The 20,084-nt window shown below is 46.0% G+C and overlaps 2 protein-coding genes and 1 long non-coding RNA gene across 7 annotated transcripts in view; 2 read left to right on the top strand and 1 right to left on the bottom strand.

The window, feature by feature from the left end:
* Positions 1-1,717: 1,717 nt before the first annotated feature.
* Positions 1,718-5,185, bottom strand: LOC146372793 (uncharacterized). Its single transcript, XR_014802186.1, has 2 exons — positions 5,095-5,185; positions 1,718-4,068 (listed from the first exon to the last, which is right to left on the bottom strand). It is a non-coding gene; the product is annotated as an uncharacterized LOC146372793 (long non-coding RNA).
* eif4h (eukaryotic translation initiation factor 4h) lies at positions 5,129-15,303 on the top strand. Of its 4 annotated transcripts, XM_084950436.1 has the most exons (8): positions 5,129-5,240; positions 9,122-9,309; positions 9,392-9,456; positions 9,538-9,634; positions 10,682-10,789; positions 11,235-11,381; positions 11,938-12,053; positions 14,753-15,303. In XM_084950436.1, exons 1-8 carry the CDS (start codon positions 5,176-5,178, stop codon positions 14,756-14,758), a joined length of 792 nt encoding a protein of 263 aa, XP_084806562.1. In that variant the 5' UTR covers positions 5,129-5,175; the 3' UTR covers positions 14,759-15,303. The 4 variants fall into 4 exon arrangements, with proteins under 4 accessions (XP_084806562.1, XP_084806564.1, XP_084806561.1 ...); XM_084950438.1 differs by lacking the exon at positions 14,753-15,303 and having other exon boundaries at positions 10,682-10,762; positions 11,938-12,077; XM_084950435.1 differs by lacking the exon at positions 14,753-15,303 and having other exon boundaries at positions 11,938-12,077.
* Positions 15,304-16,587: 1,284 nt separating this feature from the next.
* rffl (ring finger and FYVE-like domain containing E3 ubiquitin protein ligase) overlaps positions 16,588-20,084 on the top strand; it is a 13,440-nt gene continuing 9,943 nt past the window's right edge. Inside the window, exons 1-2 of one of the 2 annotated variants that reach the window (XM_084950433.1) lie at positions 16,588-16,932; positions 19,299-19,477. In XM_084950433.1, the coding sequence (XP_084806559.1) occupies positions 19,301-19,477 (177 nt within the window). In that variant the 5' untranslated portion in view covers positions 16,588-16,932; positions 19,299-19,300. The other variant, XM_084950434.1, reaches the window with a different exon arrangement.

The following is a 20,084-nucleotide window of genomic DNA, read 5'->3' as shown; positions in this document are numbered from 1 at the left end:
ATCAGCAGGACATCGCCCCACAAAAAATATTTGAGGAACATTTTTCAGATACTCGTATGATCAAACCTTTTGCACGATTGGATCTGCTTCCAATATTCCAGGGCCAGATCTGACTGGGCACGAAGGGGCCCGAACGACCCATCATTTACGACGTGTTTCCCAGACATGGTTTAAGCCCGTTCCTAAAGTAACAGAAAAGTTCAATCTCCACTGAAAACAATCTTAGTCTGAAAAAAGGCTCAACCCAAGCCCAGAGAACTGAGCCATAATTTTACAGCATTATACTGCAATAAACGTGTCACGGCTGGGGCAGCAGTCGCGTGGCGGAATGAGTGAGACCCAGGATGCAGCACTTACTGAGATGCGAGGGTGGTTTATTATACATGACAGAACACAAAGTGGGGATGGCAAAAACACAACTTAGGATAAACTAAACTGGGAGAAACTAAACTATAGAACGGCAAGCCTGAACACGAAGGGAGGACAGCAGGGAGAGCTCACAGTGGATTCAGACACAATCGCAGAGTGTGATTGTGTGTACAGTGTCTCTCTGTGTCTGTCTCCACGTTGGGTGAGTGTTGAGTAATTGCATATGAGAGCATGAGGGTGGGAATGGATGTTTGTATCTGTGTGTGCCTGTTTGTCTGTGTCTATATGTCAGGTTGGGTATCAGACGCCACCTCTCTGGGGACATCTCAGGCCCTCCAAGGTTTGGAGGCCTATCTCCTTCCACCACTCCCCCTGCCGGTGGCGGACGCCCTCAGACATCGGTGCGTTGGTGGTTCTTTGTGTCCGGGGGTGGGCGTCCAGGTACACACCGGCTCACTCCTGGTGGCTGCTTGTCGGTCCTGGAGCCTGGGGCTCGCTCGGGCCACTTCGGGGGTGGGGTGCCCTCGGCCTCTCGGCCTGGGGCTCGGTCACTCAGGCACAGCTGGCTGCCGGCGGAGCTCACGGGCACGTCACTGCAACCCCCCCTGGCTTCTGCTCCGCGGCTGCTGAGTGACCCCTCATCTGGGACTCTCCTCAGCTCTTTCTGGGACAGTGGCGCGGCTGCCCCTCTGTTGGTCTTCCTTGGTCTCTTGTGTTCTGAGGGCCTCTGGATGTCTGGAGTCTTGATCTCCTCCATACCTGCTTCATGCCCTGGAGGACGGGGCTGTGGCCCCCCCACACCCTCTAGCAGATCATTACATGAAGGAACCTTTTAAAAACAAGCGCGCTCATGCTCACAGGTGTACACACGGGTGCTCACACACACAAACTACACCCTTTTTGGCTCCTACCTCAAAGCACACTGTGTGCTGTCGATCTTACGTGCTGCACAATAATGTTTAATATTTAGTATTTACTGTTACATTCACATAGATCATCGTGATGTTGTTTATTATGTTGCTCTTTTTCTTCTGCTTGTTTTCTTTTTTCTTTCTCAACAGGTGATCCAGGTGATTGATGGATGGATTTGTTGTCTGCTTATTTTGTTGTTTTTTGTCCTTTATCCCCGTCCCTCTTCCCCGCTGTTTTTCTTTCCCCAGTCAAATCTGTCCCGTATTTAGCAAGTGAAAATAAAATAAAATAAACAATAAAAGGTGAATCAAATAGACCATTACAGCACAGCTGGGATGGTCCATTTGGTAAAGTAAATCCGTTGGGGGTCTTTCTTGGCCTTAAGACAACAATTCTGATGGCTAAAGATCCAAACGGGACAACAACAACAACAAAAAAAAATCCAATTCCATTTTATTTATATTGCACCAACAACACAACAACAGTTGTCCTAACGCCCTTTATAATGTAAGGTAAAGCTCTACAGTAATACAGAAATAGTAATTTGAGAAAACCCCAATAAACAGACGCACCCTTGAGCACTTTGGCGACAGTGGAGAGCAAAACCTCAGTTTTATCAGGAAGAAACCTCCGGCAGAACCAGGCTCAGGGAGGGGCGGCTCCCCGTTTTCTTTCCTGGCTGGAATGATTTCACAGCATCTTTAATCATTTTTAAAAACAAGTTTATTTGGTGTTTTCTTCCATTCACACAGGGTCGTAATATACATGCACCTGTCTGGATATTTGAATGCTCTTCTTGGCAGAAATGGCAGGGTTAATTTAAATTAGTTTTCTGTTACAGACTCGTCCACAAATTTTCGACAGGGTTGAGGTCGGGGCTAAAGAAGCCATAAAGCCATCTCAGAAGCTAAATGTTGGCCTAAAGAAGCTAAATACAGAATATATAATATGGATAAATAGGATTGCACATTTGAGTGAGTCTATTGCACAGTGATTATTGCAGTCGAATATAAGAAAAAAAATATTGGGAATATTGCACAGTGAAAAGGCACTACAGCTTAGTTGTTCCACCCTCCCTTGTCCCCCTGTTTCCCCTCCAGAGAGGAGTTAAACAGTCTGATGGCGTGTGGGACAAAGGAGTTTTTAAGTCTGCTGGTTCTTGACTTTGGGAGAAGCAACCTGTCACTGAACAGACTCCTCTGGTTGTTCATGGCCGTGTGCAGAGGATGCCCAGCATTGTCCATAATGTCCAGCAGTGTCCTTTTCTCTGCCACTGTCACCAGAGTGTCCAGCTTCATGCCGACCACAGAGCCAGCCTTCCTGATCAGTTTCTCCAGCCTGGATGAGACCTTCTTTGTTGTGCTGCTCCCCCAGCACATCACAGCATAGAAAAGTACTCCAGCAACCACTGACTGGTAAAACATCCTCAGGAGCTTCCTGCAGATGTTAAAAGACCTCAGCCTCCTGAGGACGTACAGTCAGCTTTGGCCTTTCTATACAGGCGCTGTGTGTTGCATGACCAGTCCAGTTTGTTGTCCACCCACAGCCTGAAGTACTTGTATGTGCTGACCACCTCCACTCCGTCTGAACCGGCAGTGGACCTGCTCTGGACCTCCCGAAGTCCACAACCAGCTCCTTGGTCTTTGTGTTGAGTTGCAGGTGGTTTGTGTGACTCCATGTGACGAAGTTCCTCACCAGACTTCTGTACTCCTCTTCCTGATCATCCCAGATACACCCCATGATGTCGTCTGCAAACTTCTGAATGTGGCATAATGCAGAGTTGTAGCAGAAGTCAGAGGTGTACAGGGTGAAGAGAAGAGGGGACAGCACAGTTCCCTGTGGTGCTCCTGTGCTGCTGAAGAGAGTGACGTCCTTCAGCCTGAGGTACTGTGGTCTGTCAGTGAGGTAGTCGGAGAGCCAAGCAACCAGGCAGGGGTCCACCTGCATCCTGTTTAGTTTTTGTCATGAAAAGTCATGAAACAGGGTCCTTTTCCCTTGTCCAGGTGTGAGTGGGCTCTGTGTAGGAGGTACAGGATGGCATCCTCCACTCCGACACCCGCCTTGTAGGCGAACTGTAGTGGGTCCTGGGCATGTTGTACCTGTGGTCGGAGGAGGTTTAGGAAGAGCCGCTCTAGAGTCTTCATAAGATGTGACGTCAGTGCCACCGGTCGGAAGTCATTCAGCTCAATGGGCTCATACTTAAATATTAAAGTATTTGACTTTGCGCGTGTGTGGAACAGAGAAAATACATTTAAAGATGTATAGTGTACAATCATTGCAGCCAGGGAAAAGAACAGGCCAAATACATCATTAAAAGTCCAAAATTACTCTGACATTACAATGAGTGGAAAAAGACGTCTGACAACAGCTGTAGATGCTTTATTCATATGTTTACTCCAAAAATACAGTATTGCTTATGAACAGAAAGACTTTTGAAAAAAGGTCTCAAAGAACTTGTGTGTTTTATCAGTTTCTCAGACAGAAAAGCATCTGGGCTAACATTTGAGAACATTTAACATGTGAGGGACAGACATATAGTGGAGCTCTGGTGAGGTGTGGCCACATGATTTAAACGGAGTCAGTGGTGTGATCTAGTGATGTGTCGGTTGTGAACGAAACGGCTCTTAGAGCCGACTCTTTGAAGTGAACAACGCGAGCCAATTCCTTATTGGGAACTGTGGGGTTTGTTTTCCTTCTCTCACCCTCTCTCTCGCACTTTTTTCCACTTCACTCCACACGCGAGCCTTGTGCTTGCACTGAGCAGAGGGGGGAGGGGCGGTAGTTACACTGGCAGTAGCACAGGAACAGAGCGGGAGGGAGAGAGAGAGAGAGAGGCAGGGACAACAACATTAGAAAGGTATAGTAATCATCCACAACTATTTTCAGTTGCAGATGATAAAGGATTCAGAAAGTTTATTCATGCAGGTCCATATGACAGAGAATATGCATGTTCTTTTTGTTTTCATAGTTTAATTTATATTTAATTGTGTTGTGGTTTGCAGTGTTTTGTGTTGTTTCATTTTAAATTCGTTTAAAAGGAAAAAGCTGAAAATTTAAATAGTTAAAAGTTGAAAATAGTTGTTTTTTGTATTATATGATTTATTTATTACATTTTATGTGGAGTGAATGAATAAAAGTATATTTACGGTGGCTCCTAGAGACAAAGCACGTACAAACTCCAAATCATGTACAAGACACACCAGAAGTGCTCCAGGATGCTTTTGTTACCTAGTGGCTACACAAGCCAGGAAGTACCAACGACCGGATTTGGTGTGTGGTAGTAACAGGTAAATTTAGGTGATCTAGGTAGCTCTGTTTTGGAAGTTCAGTTAACTCTAGAAATGTGTTTTGGACTTTGGGCGTGCTTTGGACTTTGCGCGTGCTTTGTCTCCAGGGGCCACCATATATATTTATATATAAACATATATTAAAAACCATGTTTTTTTTTTTACATTAGTAATTCCTTTTGGGCATAATTTTATATTGTTGTTGATAATAAATTAATTAAAGCAACAAAACAACCTGAAGAGCCGGTTGGGAGCCGAAAGAGCCGGTTCCCTAAAAAGAGCCGGAATTCCCATCACTAGTGCGATCCAAAGGCAACAACGGGCCAAACTTTTATTGGCTTCAGGATTATGACATTTTAACAACTGTTACTATTGTTTACTTTGTATTTATTTTAACAATTCCATTTAGTTTCGTGTGTTTTTCACGTTCGTGCTGTGTTTTCATTACTTATATTAAAAATATTTCTTTTCAAACTGAATTAAAAAAAACATAATTAGTAAAAAAGAAGTTAGTGTGTGATATTACCGGTCAGGCGCTCTGCGGGCAGCTAAACCCGCTGTGTGTGTGACGTGTAGGACCTCCTCCTCCAACACACAAGCAGCAGTAATGGCGGACTACGACAACTACGATGAACGGGACCGGGCCTACGGCAGCTTCGGCGGCGGCCGAGGGTGAGTTTCCGCCGTGCACGGCAGCTTTGTCGTGTCCCCGAAGAGCAAACTCGACCGGACCGTCGCCGTGTTTCCCGCTGCTGTCCGCCCCGAGTCAGGGGAGCAGGCTGTGTAGGCCCCGGAGCTTGACACGCCCCGCGGTTACTGAACAGGCCGAGCAGGCGTGAGGGTATCCCGGAGATATCAGCCGGGAAACACCGCGGTCTCGTAGCTGACATGCTAACAGTTAGCAAGCGGCTAGCTAGATGTAGACAGTAAGAACAGGCTCTCCAGTGTGGCGTGGATCGTCCCGCAGCTTGGCGGTACAGATACCCACTCAGCGCGTGTGGCTTTGAGGCAGTGGAGGCGAGCGGTGGGGAAGGAGGCCGCAGCAGGTTTAGGTGGAGGCGGTGGCGGAGCTGCAGGCTGCCCGCATGGCTGCATCATGTGTCCCCTGCTGCACATCCATCCACGTCGCAGTCAGAGCTGAGGGTGGGAGTCGGTTATAGCCGGTAGATGCGCTTACCGTCAGGTTAGCGGCTGTTTTCCGCTCTGTGGCACTGCGTGTTGTTATCTGATTGCTGATAAACGATTAATAAAAAGTGATTTTTTTTTCCTGGAGGGAGGGGGCTTCAGGATGTCTGCAGCACACAAAGCTTTAACATCAGCACAGGCAGGAGTCACCTGTGAGAAGATCGGACTGATGTTCTCTCCTTTATCACAGACTTTATGAACGAATTAACAGAAAACAGGGTTTTTTTGCCGAAAGTTTGCTGAGATTAATTTTTGGTCGATTAATTGTTTCAGCAATTAATCTTTATTTCTGTTTCTTCGGGAGCACCAAACCAAATTTCAATCAAAGTTTAGAGAATGATGAAGAGTTAAAGGGCTGCTTTTCTTCATCAGTTGTTCTGTCAGGAGCTCAATCTGATGAGAGGGGATAAACGTTGGGGCTGAACATGGGGCCTGAAGTCTATATTTTAGGAGTGGAGGGAATTCCCCTCATTGCATGCTTCCATTGGCGCAGGGTGGGCTGTAGAGTTTGAGTCTGGGCTGATTGAGTGGCTGAGCCCTGCAAAGACAATACATAAAACAGAAACCAGACTAAACTGGGTGAGGGTAATGTCTGGTAAATCAAACTGTGCTAACTTCTGCTTGAGCATCTTCTCAGAGCACTGAGGTCCATGTCGGCACATGTTGAAGCCTGTCTGTGTTTGAAACAGGGGGGGGGCGCTGTAGTCCTGCAGGGAGGGAGCAGAGCTCCAGATGTTGTCTTGATTATTCTTCTAGTCACTCTGCACCGCTGTCCTGAACGTTATTGGACCTCTGTTTGTGGGGATTTCTTGCAATATAAGTGAAAATTTTATGTATAACTCTTTTTGGGGGATCACCTGATGGCTCCAAAATGAGGCAGAGCAGACTGTGATTGCATGAAGCTTTGTTTGAGGGTGCTAGACGGCTGATTTCAGACTGTTGCTTCAAGAGTTTAGCAGCTGGCTCCATGTCAGTAGGTCAGACTTTTACTGGTTCGTAAAGAAGCTCAACATAATCTATAAGAACCAAACATCTATTAATAGATTTGTTGTTTATAATAAGTCTGTGTCTGTGAAAACGAGTCCCAGTTTCCCAGATATCCCATTTATTTTAAAGCCAAAGCTAGTAGAAGGTGTGGTGTTCTGCATGTGACTGGCATTCCTGCTACAGGGAGATGCTGCTGCTGGCAGCCTGTAGCAAAGCCTCCAAGTCATTTAAAGCTTCATCAGTTTCTCTGCTGTTGCTGTGTTTAAGAAGAAAAGGTGGTGTGTGGGAGCAGCACAAATTTTTGCTTCAGTTTAAACGACTCCTGCAGGCAGTTTGAGGTAACACTTTTGACGTGTGAATGTGGAAACACTGTGAGAAAACTGCTCCTCAGTGAGGGTCTGTTTCAGCTTCACAGGGGAACCCTGTCTGAAATGCTTTATTACTGGCCAAAGGTCGTCAGGTCATCACTCATGTTGAGGGATTTTTGTGGTGGGTGCATAGTATAAAGTGTTGCAGCACTCAGTTTGAAGTTGCTGTGTTAGGACGAGTGCTGGAGGCTGATAGTGGGCCTGTGGGGGTGGGCGGTCCATCTATGGTCAGGCCAAACAGTCTGAGAAAGCCTCAGTTTGATCAAACCACAACACTTCAAACAGTGCCGGTGCTTTTCCTTTGCCAGCATGTTTTATATGCAACACCTGATTTTAGCTGCGCGTTTGTATCATAGCAACAACAACCGGTCAGCGATGGATGCAAATCAACTCCAAATAGCAGCGAGCAGGAGCCAAGCTGGCTGACTTTGTTCATGTAGAGCAGGCTGACGCGCTGCTCAGCTCCTACATTTTAACCCCAAACTGCATGGCCGAAGCTCCTCTGGCTGTGTTTCTGCTTCATCAGACCTCCATCAGTGATCCAGGAGCAGGTGGAGCAGCACACAGCAGAGCGATAACCAAGTGGCTCAGAGTTTTGAATCCGGTTTGTAGTTTATAATTGTTTCAAAGTTTGAGCAGCTACAGAGGGTTAAACCAGCTGCTCTGAAACGCACAGATCTACACTGACGGGTGCACGGCAGCATGTCAAGCAGATGGAAATATTCTCTCATTTTTACGTCTTTTTACCTGATAAGAACAACAGGACACAGATTTACTGGCATCATAAACACACCACTCAAAGCGTCATAAATTCCAATTATGAGTCCTTGATTATTTTTGTTGTTCAGTTGGTGGAAATCTGCAGATTTACCCGTTATAATGATAAGTTAGAGCAATAATTCCTATAGATGGATATAAAACTAGAGATGTGCACTTACATATCACACATTCAACATCTCCCAGACCGCTGTTTGCGTCCACTAACAGGTTTGCAGAAATCACAAAAACCACTCCAGACGCACGATTTGTGATCTGATCAGCTGTTCTTTGCACTTCCTACGTTGGAGCATACTCATAACGTTGTGAGCATCAACTATTGTGTGGTTTCAGTGTACCTTTAGCTGTGAAAACAGGAAGTGATGTCATTTTTGCAGGAACTGTAGTTTTTTTTCCTCCTCCAAAGCCTATCAAAGCTGGAATACTGGAAACAGTTTATTTTGATGCCTTGTTTGTCATTTTGCTCCAGTTTATAAAAATGAGTCTCAAAAATGAAATTCTGAAGACTCAAAATACATTTCCTGTGGTTGGAAACTATTGTGTGCAACTTTTCTTTCTTACAATTTTGATATTTCTTATTGGCTTATTCCGCTTATTAAATAATGTATGTAATTACTGTGGACATTTTACAGACATATTATCAAAGTTTGACATATAAGGGTTGTATTGATGCATAGCAGCTTGAAATGTTTAAAAAAACACATGTAAAATGTAAAGTTTAGCTCTGGCAGATTGTGAGATTATTTCCGATCGTTCATCAAACTACAGTATTTGGATATCAGCTGATGGTTTTTCCTTTCAGACAGATTTCCAACATTCGTTATGTGTAGTAATTTATTTACTTGTTTACACTCAGGATGTTTCTCCGGTCTCTTTTTTTTAAATCTTCATTTATTGATCATTTTCATTAACAAGATCGACAGAGAGCCAGTATCGTCCAACAGCATCGTCTGATTGGTCAGGCTCTCCTTCCGTTTCACAAAACGGCCGTGAACGAGCGACCGAGCTCATAAAGTCATTGGGAACGCATCACGGGGCCGATTGCAGCTTTTAGGTCTTTCTGTCCCCGCCATTTCCTGTTTAGACTCCAAAGCGAGCACTCCCAGTTTGGAAGACCAGTGAGCTTAATGTGTGGAGAGTTGTTGTCTTTAACTCTGGTCCAGTCTGACCTCTACATCCCACAATCCTCTTTACTTGTGTCCCTGTCTGACGATCCTCTGTCCCCCCTCCCATCAGGCCCCGTGGCGGCAGCGGTCCCGGAGGCCCCAGGAAGCAGAAGGAGCTGCCGACAGAGCCTCCGTTCACGGCGTACGTGGGAAACCTGCCGTTCAACACGGTGCAGGGAGACATCGACATCATCTTCAAAGAGCTCAACATCCGCAGCGTCCGATTGGTCAGAGACAAAGAGACAGACAAGTTCAAAGGTTCGGAGGGGGTGTGGGTGTCGGGGATGATGAAGTTTGCCTCGGGTGAAACTTCCTGTCTGACTGTTTGCGTCTCTTTCAGGTTTTTGTTATGTTGAATTTGACGATTTGGAATCTCTAAAAGAAGCTTTGACATACGACGGCGCCGTGAGTATCTGATTTAATAAACCCGACGTTTTCTGGTTCTGCCACGCTGCTGTCTTTTCTGACAGGAACTCTGACCTGCAGTTATTAGGTGAAAGGTCACTGAGGGTGGACATCGCAGAGGGACGAAGACAAGAACGAGGAGGGGGCGGCTTTGGCTTCAGGAAAGACGACGGCAGAGGTACGAGCAGAGAAGAAGAGTGCTAACGTGGTAGGAAGGTTTCCAGGCTGGAGTTAGATCCCAGAGAAAATCAGGCGTGCTTTTCGACACGGGAAAGCTCTGAGGTGCTCCTCAGTGACCTGGAGCAAAAGACGGCTAAAATAGTTTTCACCAAATTCTTTACCAAAACATTTTTCTGCAGCTGAGTTGCCCATAAATCATCAGTGTTCTGCTAGTCTGTGCTGATTGGTCAGTTAAGGACGCAGGACAGGGCATCCCCGCGCGATGGCGCCCGTTCCCAAACGATAGCTCCAGCAGACGTTAGTAGAAGCTTCAAGTGTTTGTTGGTGTTTCCTCTGATTTATTGTCCGGTTCTCATCTTGGACCTGCTGCTGTTGTAATTTGGCGCTTTATGAATAAAGTTGAACATTTTAACCAACGGGAGGCGGGGTCTGCTCGCGACACGCCCCAAACTGTAATGTATCAGGGAGGTCACGTGGTGCTGGGACCTCCCTGATATTTACAAGAAGACCTCCTGGCTCCTGTTCCTAACCATGTTTTCTTGATCAAGGCCAAGAAAAGGTGATTAGGATAAGTGATGAGGGCTTAGGAAAAGAGGGGAGAGGTCCTGACACGTGCTGGAGGCGCTGTCTGGAAGCGGGCGCCGGTTGAATCTGATTCAGATTTAAGTCCAGCCGTCAAGGAAACGCAGACGAAGCATGTTTGATGTTGCCCTGTGACTCTGAGGAGGAGGACTCTTCATCTTTCATGCTTCATTTCTTCATCCTCACCTCCACAGACACCTCCCCTTTTCCTTTCACCTCCCTGCTGTTCATAGTCACCTGCAGGTAGGTGGAGGCCACCTGACGTCTCCTCCTGCTGACCTTTCACCTTCTTCAGTGTTCAGAGTGCTGCTGCTTCTCTCTAACTCCGATTGGCTCATGGACCACTAACAAGCTTCGCCTCTCTAGTGTAGCCCCTCCCAGCAGGAGGTGCTGCCACCTCCTCTGTTTTCTTTCCTCTCCCCCCCTCCCCCCTCAGTGTTAAACTGCCCCGTGTCCTCTGCAGGACGAGGAGGCTCTCGAGGCGCTCCCAGAGGAGGAGGAGGACGCGACTCCCGTGAGGACTTCTACGACCAGCCAGGAGGAGGTGCGGTCAGAGAGTTCAGCAGCTCAGGTTGGACAGCATCGCGTTCCAGCGGCCAATCAGGGCACTGCCAGCTGGGTTCTAGCCAATGGGACGGCAGGAAAATTTCCTCGGCCTCCAAACTTTTTTAAAGCAGTAAAACTAATCAAAGTAATGTTTAGACGGCAGACGTGCACTGCTCTCTGTTTACATATATGATGTGAGGCCATATTCTGATTATTGCTCTGGTGGTGAGGCATGATTGACCAGTAAGGGAGACTAACGTTAGAGGCTAACACACCAAACAGGAAGTGGTAACTAGTGTCTGGCTCCGCCTCCTGAAGCTGCTGGACACACCCTGTTTTTCCCCCATCATGCCCTTCACCTCAACCATCTCATATTCATTTCCAGGTCTGGACTCTTTCAGGGCGCCTGTGGCCGTCTATCTGAACACTCACCTGTGTGCGCGTCTGTCTGCTCACCTGTCTCTCTGCAGGTTTTAGAGATGATGACTACATGGGGGGGCGGAGTCGAGGCGGTGGCAGTCGCCCTAGTGACAGAAGGGGTGGAGGTGCAGGGATGGGTCGCTACAGAGACGGACCCCCACGCGGAGGAACGACAGACTTCAGGGAACCGTCTGAAGGTGACATGACTTCCTGCTTTGTTTTTTAACCTTTTCAGCAACGCTCTGACACAGGTGGATTAGGTGTGGTAAAATATGGCAGCGCTGTATCAGCAATGACTGTGACACAGATAATACATAGAAAACAATTAGCCAGGTGCTAACAGGTGTGTACGTCTTAGGGCCCGCCTGTCGCACAAATCCAGGAAGAGGAAGGATAGCAGAGAGAGTAGGAGGGGTCATCGCAGTATCAGAATCCTGAGCGGATGATCATCCAATTAGCCAGTGAGGCATACACCTGACACACTGAGCTGAGAACACAGCAGCGTGACATCAGCACAGCATGTGCACATACCTGTGTTTCTAGAGGCTCCCCCTGGTGGCCTGCTTTGCTTCCTCCTGGTGTCCCACACAGGGGTTAGAAAGAAGAGTGTTTCCTGCTTGTTATAGAAATGCTTCTCTGGAAAAAAGCCCCCAGTTTAGATTTTTCCTGACTGGAAGTAAAGTGTCTGTTGATTTAAAAACAGGAAGTTCCCCCGGCGTGCACTGACTGTCTGTTGTTATGTGTCTGTTGCAGAGGAGCGTGCACAGCGGCCTCGGCTGCAGCTGAAGCCTCGGACCGTCTCTGAGCCGCTCAACCAGGTCGCCAACCCCAACTCCGCCATCTTTGGCGGAGCGAAGCCGCGAGAGGAGGTGATATCAAAAGAAAAACCATAAGAGACTGAAGGCCGCACGGCCGTAGGGAGGGAGGGGGGCGGGGGGAGAGGGAGGTTAGGGGGGCGAGAGCGAACTTTAACCAAGAAACGCCAAACGGGGTGATTTAGACGCCACAGTTAGTCCTTCCTGACAGACGGCCAGTTAGCGAGCGAGCGAGCGGACGCTGCCCTCCTCCTCTTCTTCTTCTTCTTCCTGTTTGAGTTCAGTTTGAGCAGAATATTTATTCTTAGTGGGAATAAAGACGAATCGCACTCTGACACTCTGATCAGTAATAAACCTGTAAACACAACACGGCGAGCAGCTCGTCAATGCATGTTCCGTCTTTGGGTTTCTCTGCCCCGCCCCCTCACCGCCACCTCCGCTTTCTGTGATGTCACACCTGCTTTGTCCTGTAGCCCCGCCCCATCCTCTTCTGGGTCAACGGTTGCCCACATTTACTCCAACAGAAAGATGCTCGGAGGTTAAACCTGTAAAGTCTTTTAGTGTTTCTTTTTTGTATTTTATAGTTGTTGAACTACAGCCCTGCCCCCTCACTCTGATTGGTTGAAAATGTCCCCCACTTTAGTTGTTTTGTTGTTTTAATCTTTGGTGTCTTTTGTTGATTTGGTTAGCGTTACAGCAGCTTGTCGTCCTGGGTGGGTGGGGTTTAATGCCTGGCTCTCAGCGAGCTCCGCCCACTCAGGTGTCCACAGCAGACCCACTTGATGAAATAAGTAAACTGCTAAAAAGCTTTAGACTTCTGTTCCCATGATGCTCTGCTAGCACAGACAGGTGCTGCATTCACTGTCTGCAGAATTTTACATGAAAAATCAAAAAACGGTGCATTCAGGTGCAGGAGACAGCTCCTCGGGAATCATTAAATCCTACTAGTTTTCCTGATTTATGACTGTGGAAGAACAGACCCTGAATGCAGCACAGTTTGAAAAGGCTCCTCTGATTGGCTGTGTTCTGTCGGGTTTGCAGCGATGTGGCAGTGTCCTGTCCAATCAGCTTTAACAATGCCTCCCACACTGAACACACAGAAGGGAATCTTTTCTGATTGGTCTGTTGATCCACACTGAAAACTTTTATATATATTTTTTAATTTAATTGTATCTATATATTTTTTTTTTCTTTTTTTTTTAGATTTTTAACTTTTCCTGAAACATTAGCTCTGAGTCACCGTTCGCCTTATTATGAGTTGAATGATTATGAACTGTTCTCTCAGGAACTGCTTCATATTTTTGTAGGAAAAAAAATCTACCAGCTTTTATTTAATGTTGGTGAAAATGTTAAGGAAATGTTGTAAGAGAAGTTTGACCACCAACAGCAACGACAGCAGAAATAAGTGAAGACATTGAGCCCGGTCTCTATTGATTCTGTCTCCGTTTGTTTGGTTCACAGGTTTTTACAGGCTCACTGAGACTAAATGTGTAGGCGTATTCTCGAACTTCATAAACTATCCGGTCGTTAAGTCTGACGTCACTAGCCGTGTCTGGGCCTAAACTCCGCTGCAGCTCCATATATCAAACGATCACTATGGCATTACTGAGAGTTGAAAAACTGTCTAAATTCTTTCATCTTTAATAAAATGATCAGCGTTCTGCTCTACCAGGTGTAACAATTGAGTTTAACATCCAGGCATCCATGAAAACGGAATTTATGACATTTAACGGAGTTAGAAGTTAGCAGGAAGTTAGCTCGCTAGCTTCTATCTAAATACAATATAGCATGTCCTGACTGCGGGGTTTTGGAAACAAATTCAAACGTACAGCTCTGTTATCACTTCCAACATAAATGAAGACAGAAAACTAAACAGCAGTGACGTTTGTAGGGTTACTGAAGTTTGGCTAGCTGGTATATAATGATGTGCTACGTGACCGCTAGCGACACAGCTATGTTAGCATAATATAAACAAGCTAACTTTTTTTCCACTGGATAAAAGTTAACGTGAGTGTTCTCGGTGGTCAGGAACAAATGTAATCGCATGGCAGGATGCTGTAAAAGGACCAAACTTCAGCCAGGAGAACAACTGAGATAATCCATCCACAATACGAGGTTAGTCATTCATATACTGCTGCATGGGCTGGGCTGTAGTTACATCCTAAGGGTTTAAAAACTGAGCTTAAATAAATGATTAGCGGTAATAAAAGCCGAGGGAGGTCAGCAGTGATCACTGGCTGTTTTAGGAGCTTTTTGAGATTAAATAGAAGAAAATACAAAACATTAAACATGTTAACAACACAAAAGCCATATTAAACACAGACTACTTTAGGCCCGGAAGTAGGATTCGTCACGTCATCACTTAACGACCGGATATGTGCAGAACTGTTACTGCTTTAATGTCGTCAGGCGGCCCGATGTGCTCTGAAGTTTCCTGTTCAGGACCACCACCCTCCAAAATCTGTGAGAAGCTCAGTTAGTCTCTGTACTTTGTAAAAGATGATGTCAGAGCTTTGACTGCGCTGTCGTACTTGCACTGAGCGAGGTTGAATCACTGACGGCAGCTAAAGCAGTGAAAATGTTCTGGACTCTAAACGGTCCCTCGAATCCAGGGAGACGATTTTCATTCATAAAAATCAGGGAGGACAAAATAAGTTCAAAGTGTTTTTCTTAACTTTTATTTTTCCCTTCCTTTGCTCCCCTTTTTCATCTCTTCCTTCTTTTTTTCTCCTTCCATCTGTCTTTGATTACAGCACTGAGTCATTTAAAGCCGCCACCACAGATCCCAACCAGACGGTGGCGCTAGCACGCCGCATTGCCGACAGAACAGAAGAAACCGAAAGCTTTTTTTTTTTTTTTCTTCTTTTTTTTTTGTGCTGTTTGGTGGTTTCAGTGTGGGTCAGACGCCAGCGTCCACCGATAAATTGTTGTAAAGTTGATTGTGTACAATAAAGATGGGGCTTTGGTCTGGAACCTGTAACTTCTGTGTGTTTCTCTGTGGCCCGACAGGAAACTGGCTGTAAACCCGGCCCAGGTGAAAGCTTTCAGGTGTGGGTCTGCGTCGCTTTGACATCATGTGTGTTTTTTTTGTTTTTCTTGGAGGTAAAATGCAGAAACGTTTCTGAATAAACAACTGTTAGAACTTTCCTTTCCTTGAGTTTATGGCAATAAAACTGTCTTCATCTTTGTCCTCATACCAACCCGAATGTGTTTAATTTCAAGGTGGGGGAGGCGGGGCATTGATTCCTCATTACATTTTTATTTTTCTTCCAAATGAAAGAAGAATAAAGAATAAAGCTCGTTCTGTTCTGCCTCTGTATGTCTGTGTCGCTCCGACGAGCAGCTCCTGCTGCGGTGACCGGCGTTAATGTTAAACATGACCACAGTTTACAACTTCATCAGGTACACCTCTCCAGCGCCTGGTTGGAGCTCCTCCTCCTTCAGTCGTTGCTCAGAGGTGACATCATCACACACCTGCTGGAGGTGGTTCCAGAGATGCTGCAGGACCTTGCTGAGGGTCTATGTGGATGTGGGAGGGCTCTTAGAAAGTTTGTTCAACATCTAAAGCAGTTTCACTCATTTCTAAAGGTATCCTGACTTCAGCTGTTTCATTTACAGTCTGGTCACCTGGGACAAACTGAACTCGCTGGACAGGCTTAGAAAGCCAGAAGGTCTCGGTACTATAACTGGACGTCAGCATGAAGTGGCAGGTTGGCTCTGAGAGTAAAGGGTTTGTTCCGGGAGCTCGGGCCTCGCTGAGCCAGCAGCGCTATTTCTGTTCATGTCCGCCAGATTGAAGACCGGGACCAATATTGGAACCGCTGACATCAGTGAGGGGCTACTGCAAGGAACTCACCGATGTTGGTCCACAGGTTCTGATCAGTCAGGCTTTCTACAGAAGTCTCTTCAGCTTCCACTACATTAATAACCGGTTCTCTCCCAAACCCAGCAGCAGGCTGCTGAGAAACAGCCTTCAGCTCAATTTAATTTATGTATGCATGTAGCACCAAAGCACAGCTACAGTTGCCTCTGGGCCCTTCATATTATAAGGTAAAGACTACAACAGTACAGAGAATCCCCAACAATCTCACGACTTGAGTAAGCACTTGGCAACAGTGGTAAGGAAAAACCCGTTTGAATCAAGAAGTTAAACGTGCAGGTAAAAAGAAGGGGAGCACGCTTTCTCATCCATGATGTATGTATCTGTAACCAGGCAGAATAAACTCCATCACTCATTAAACAGGTGGTTCAGTTCTGACCCGTAACATGTATTTTGCTGTTGTGGGGTAAAGGGGCGGGGCTGAGAAAATACAGGTGTGCTTTAAATGAGTTTCTCCAGGTTTCATTCACCTGTGTGTCTAATGTCCATTCAGTTTGACATCTACTCCTTATTGTGGTAGATGTGTGTATTTTATGACACTCACACCATCCTAAACGCATTTGGAATTATTTCCTCTAAACTCAGTAATCCAGTCAAACTGAGCGCCACCTGTGGGCGGGGCCTGTTAGCACAGGTATTCATCCAAGCCTGAGGGTAATCGATCAGGTTACACTTAAATAAAGTTCTCGAAAAAATAAAAGTTCAAAAACGTTTTCTGCTATTTTAAATAAGTCAAAGTTGTAATTCACTTAAGTACAAATGCTGGCGTCCTCCGGTGTGTGTGTGTGTGTGTGTTATCTGAGTCAGTGTGTTTATGTGTGTGTTATCTGACTGTGTGTGTGTGTGTGTGTGTGGCCGAAGTCTTCCTGGTTGGCTGTGTTGTTGTCTCAGCCCTCGCAGTGTCTCTGTGCTCCTGTTATTCCTTCACTTCCTCCTTCAGGTCGTCGTCATGTTGTTTAACTAACTAGCAACTGCTGCTTAGTGTTTCTTAACTACCATCAACTTGTCTGGGAGTTAGCTATCTGCTAGCTCTAGCAACCCTGTCATCAACAGGTAAGACGCCTCATTACGTCGGTAACCGACCCGGCTATTTGTCAGTTAACCCGTAAAGTGAGACAGTTAACCCGGTCTAAGTGTCCGAGCTACTGTCTTCTGTCCTGCTCTGAGTTTCTTTGAGTCTTTGCTCTTTTCAAACTTCTCTAACCAGCCTAGCGTTAGCATAGTTTTTAGCCTCCTAGCAGCAGAGGGTACTTCCCGGACTTAACACGCCGGATTACGTTAACAAACCGTCGGATTTAAAGTCCTGTGACTTACCGGTAAGTGTATAATCATCTCTGAACAAAGTAATTCGGACTTCACGCCACTTATATGGAGACGTTTTCTCATTCGGCTCACAGTTATAATTAAACAATGCTCATTTAAATGACACGCCAGCTTGAATACCGATGAAGTTTAGTCGGAGCCAAGTTGTGTGCCGTGTTGATGATTTATTAAATACGAATCTCGAAACTTTATGAAACATAAAGCCGAATTCATCAGAACATTAGCGGGAATATTTCAACAGTTTTTCCATAGTGGTTTTTTTAAAAGTCGGCGACAAACGCGACACAAACGTCCATTTTTCTCACGGAATTCGGCTAACTGTCACCTGTGTACAAAACGAAGTTGTTTTGGCCATTTACAGTGTTTATTTCACGACAACAACAAACCTGTAGCGTAAAATACTGAACTCAGACTTTAATATCAGTAGTTCCAGTAAAATGTGGTCACGTGTCTTTGGATAAAGCTAGATTAAAGCTGTTTGTTATGGGGACAAATATGAGTCATGTTTATAAAGTAAGAATCCAGTTCTGTGAAACGTCAAGCAGAGTTAATGAGAATAAGAACAGCGAGCAGTTTTTAGTTTGTATACAACCTTATTATCGAGCGCTAAGCGAAAGAAACATCAGTTTTTCTTATGGAGTCTGGCAAATGGGGAAATTGTTGAAATAATCAGTGATAATTAAAGATAAGGTCACGAAAGCTGTGGAGGGTTGATGAGGGCAGCACTGACAGGTTCAGCTGCTTTATAAAAACGACTGTTTACAATTTACGTGAATTTTTAATTTTTCTTTTTGTTTCCAGAGGTGACTTTGTGGTTTCAGTTCAGTTGTTACTGTTTAAAGTGTTTACTTTCATTTTAGTTCTTCTTTGCCACGTGAAACTTTAAAAATCAAATATTTCACATGATATAGTAGAAATGCCTGAGCAGTAAGCATCTAATCTGAAGTTAGCATTCAATAAAAGCTGTTATTACATGCTGAGAATACAGAGAGAGATCATTGAGTTGGTGAGCTGTGTTGAACTTACAGTCACAGGACTGTCTTAATACCTATTGGATCACCATGGTAACTGATGCTGAGCACAAACTGGACTGGAGCCGGCGAGGTTCAGGTGGGCTGTGGGATTCAAAGCTCGCCCTCGCCGTCACGCCGCCATCAGCCTGATATAGGCAGGATCCACGCTTTCATGCTGTTAGACTGGGGCAGCAGAAATTGAGCTTCAGGCTAGGCAGCATTTTTCCATCTTCTATTGTCGTTTAGCAGCTTCAGTTTGCGGGTCAGCATACTGGGGTTGGTCATTTGAGTTCCTGTTGCCTCGCTCTCAGCTTGAAGCAGACTGTCTATTGTGCGCACATCAGCGAGTCATTGTCTCCCAGAGAGCGGCCTCTCACGGGACCTTTTCTCACATTCTCGGTAAACTCAGAGATGGCTGTGTGGGAAAATCCCAGCACATCATCAGTTTCTGAAACACTCTGATCCATGTGTCTAAATGCACGGAGCTCCTGTCGTGTGATTGGCTGATCAGATACTTGTGTTGAAGAGGTGTACGAGCGGCCACGTATGTTTCGGTACGAGCTCAGTCTGGTCAATCATTTTTGTCTTCCACGCGTCACACTTTATTTCACTCGCACTGAAGCAGGATCATCATTTATCATCTTTATTGATCTCCGTCCCGCTAACACTGTATGTGATGTGAGTAGTGGCGCTTTATCACTGCTCTCATGTGAGCATGCTCAGAGCCAGAGTGTTTTAACAGGGAAGTTTGATAACGCCATCGTGATGCGTGCTCTGCAGTTTTCCGTTTTGTCCGTCCAGCGAACAGAGAAAAAGAGAAAACCTGGAAAAGTCGGAGCTGCTCTGTGACACAGACCTGCAACAAGCTACTGATCCTTAGTCAGGATCGTTGTGTGTTTGCATACACACCACACCGCTGTTTGTGTCCCACTGAAGAAGGAAAATGTTCATATAATCGAGCCGAAAAGAGCAAATGAAGCCAAACTGGTTTAAATTAAAGGCTTTTATTGTGAAGGACTCAGAGGAACGTGTTTTTAACTCCATAAACCTGTGTCTTTCTGTGTGTGTGCGTGTGTGTGTCAGCCATGTTTGCGTCCTGCTGTAACTGGCTCTGTATGGACACAGCCAATGCGGATCAGCCCACTCGAAGCGACAGACGTCATCAGTCCTACACCAACTCGGCCTTCACCAGCCAGCCGTCTCCTCCACCTGAACACACCTGTAAGGCCTGCGGGGGGCGGCTCGACACACCTGCCACAAAAGTGAGTGAGTGATTGTTCCAGCCCTGAGCCTGCAGCTGCAGCGAGCTCCTGTCTGTGGACATTGTCCACAGGGAGGGGGGGTCGTCACATTTGTGTTCAAAGGGCTGTTGGAGGTTAAAGTTCTGGATCACGTGACAGATTTTTGGATCCTTGTTAGAGGCGGTTGGTAGGACCACCTAAAGCAGGGGTGGGCAACTCCAGGCCTCGAGGGCCGGTGTCCTGCAGGTTTTAGATGCATCCTTGATCCATCACAGCTGATTCAAATGGTTAAAGGACCTCCTCAACATGTCCTGAAGTTCTCCAGAGGCCTGGTAACGAACTAATCATGTGATTCAGGTGTGCTGACCCAGGGTGAGATCTAAAACCTGCAGGACACCGACCCTCGAGGCCTGGAGTTGCCCACCCCTGACCTAAAGGCTCCATATAAGTGATTATCACATCAAATACACTTTCTTCATCGCAGACGTTGGGAGGTTCCTGTTTGAGGAGCCAAAACATTAAACACAGATCACTTAAATGAGGTGAAATAGTTCATAAAATAGAAACGGTGCAGATGCTCGGCTCTTTGTTTCCATCCACTGAACTCCCCGCCTCCGTCAGGTTATTC

Source organism: Perissodus microlepis, chromosome 14 (genome assembly GCF_051167445.1).
Source record: "Perissodus microlepis isolate ML-2025 ecotype Zambia chromosome 14, ASM5116744v1, whole genome shotgun sequence".
Classification (NCBI taxonomy): Eukaryota; Metazoa; Chordata; class Actinopteri; order Cichliformes; family Cichlidae; genus Perissodus; species Perissodus microlepis.
The sequence above is the reverse complement of the archived record's forward strand: the minus strand, read 5'-3'. Positions and strand labels throughout refer to the sequence as shown.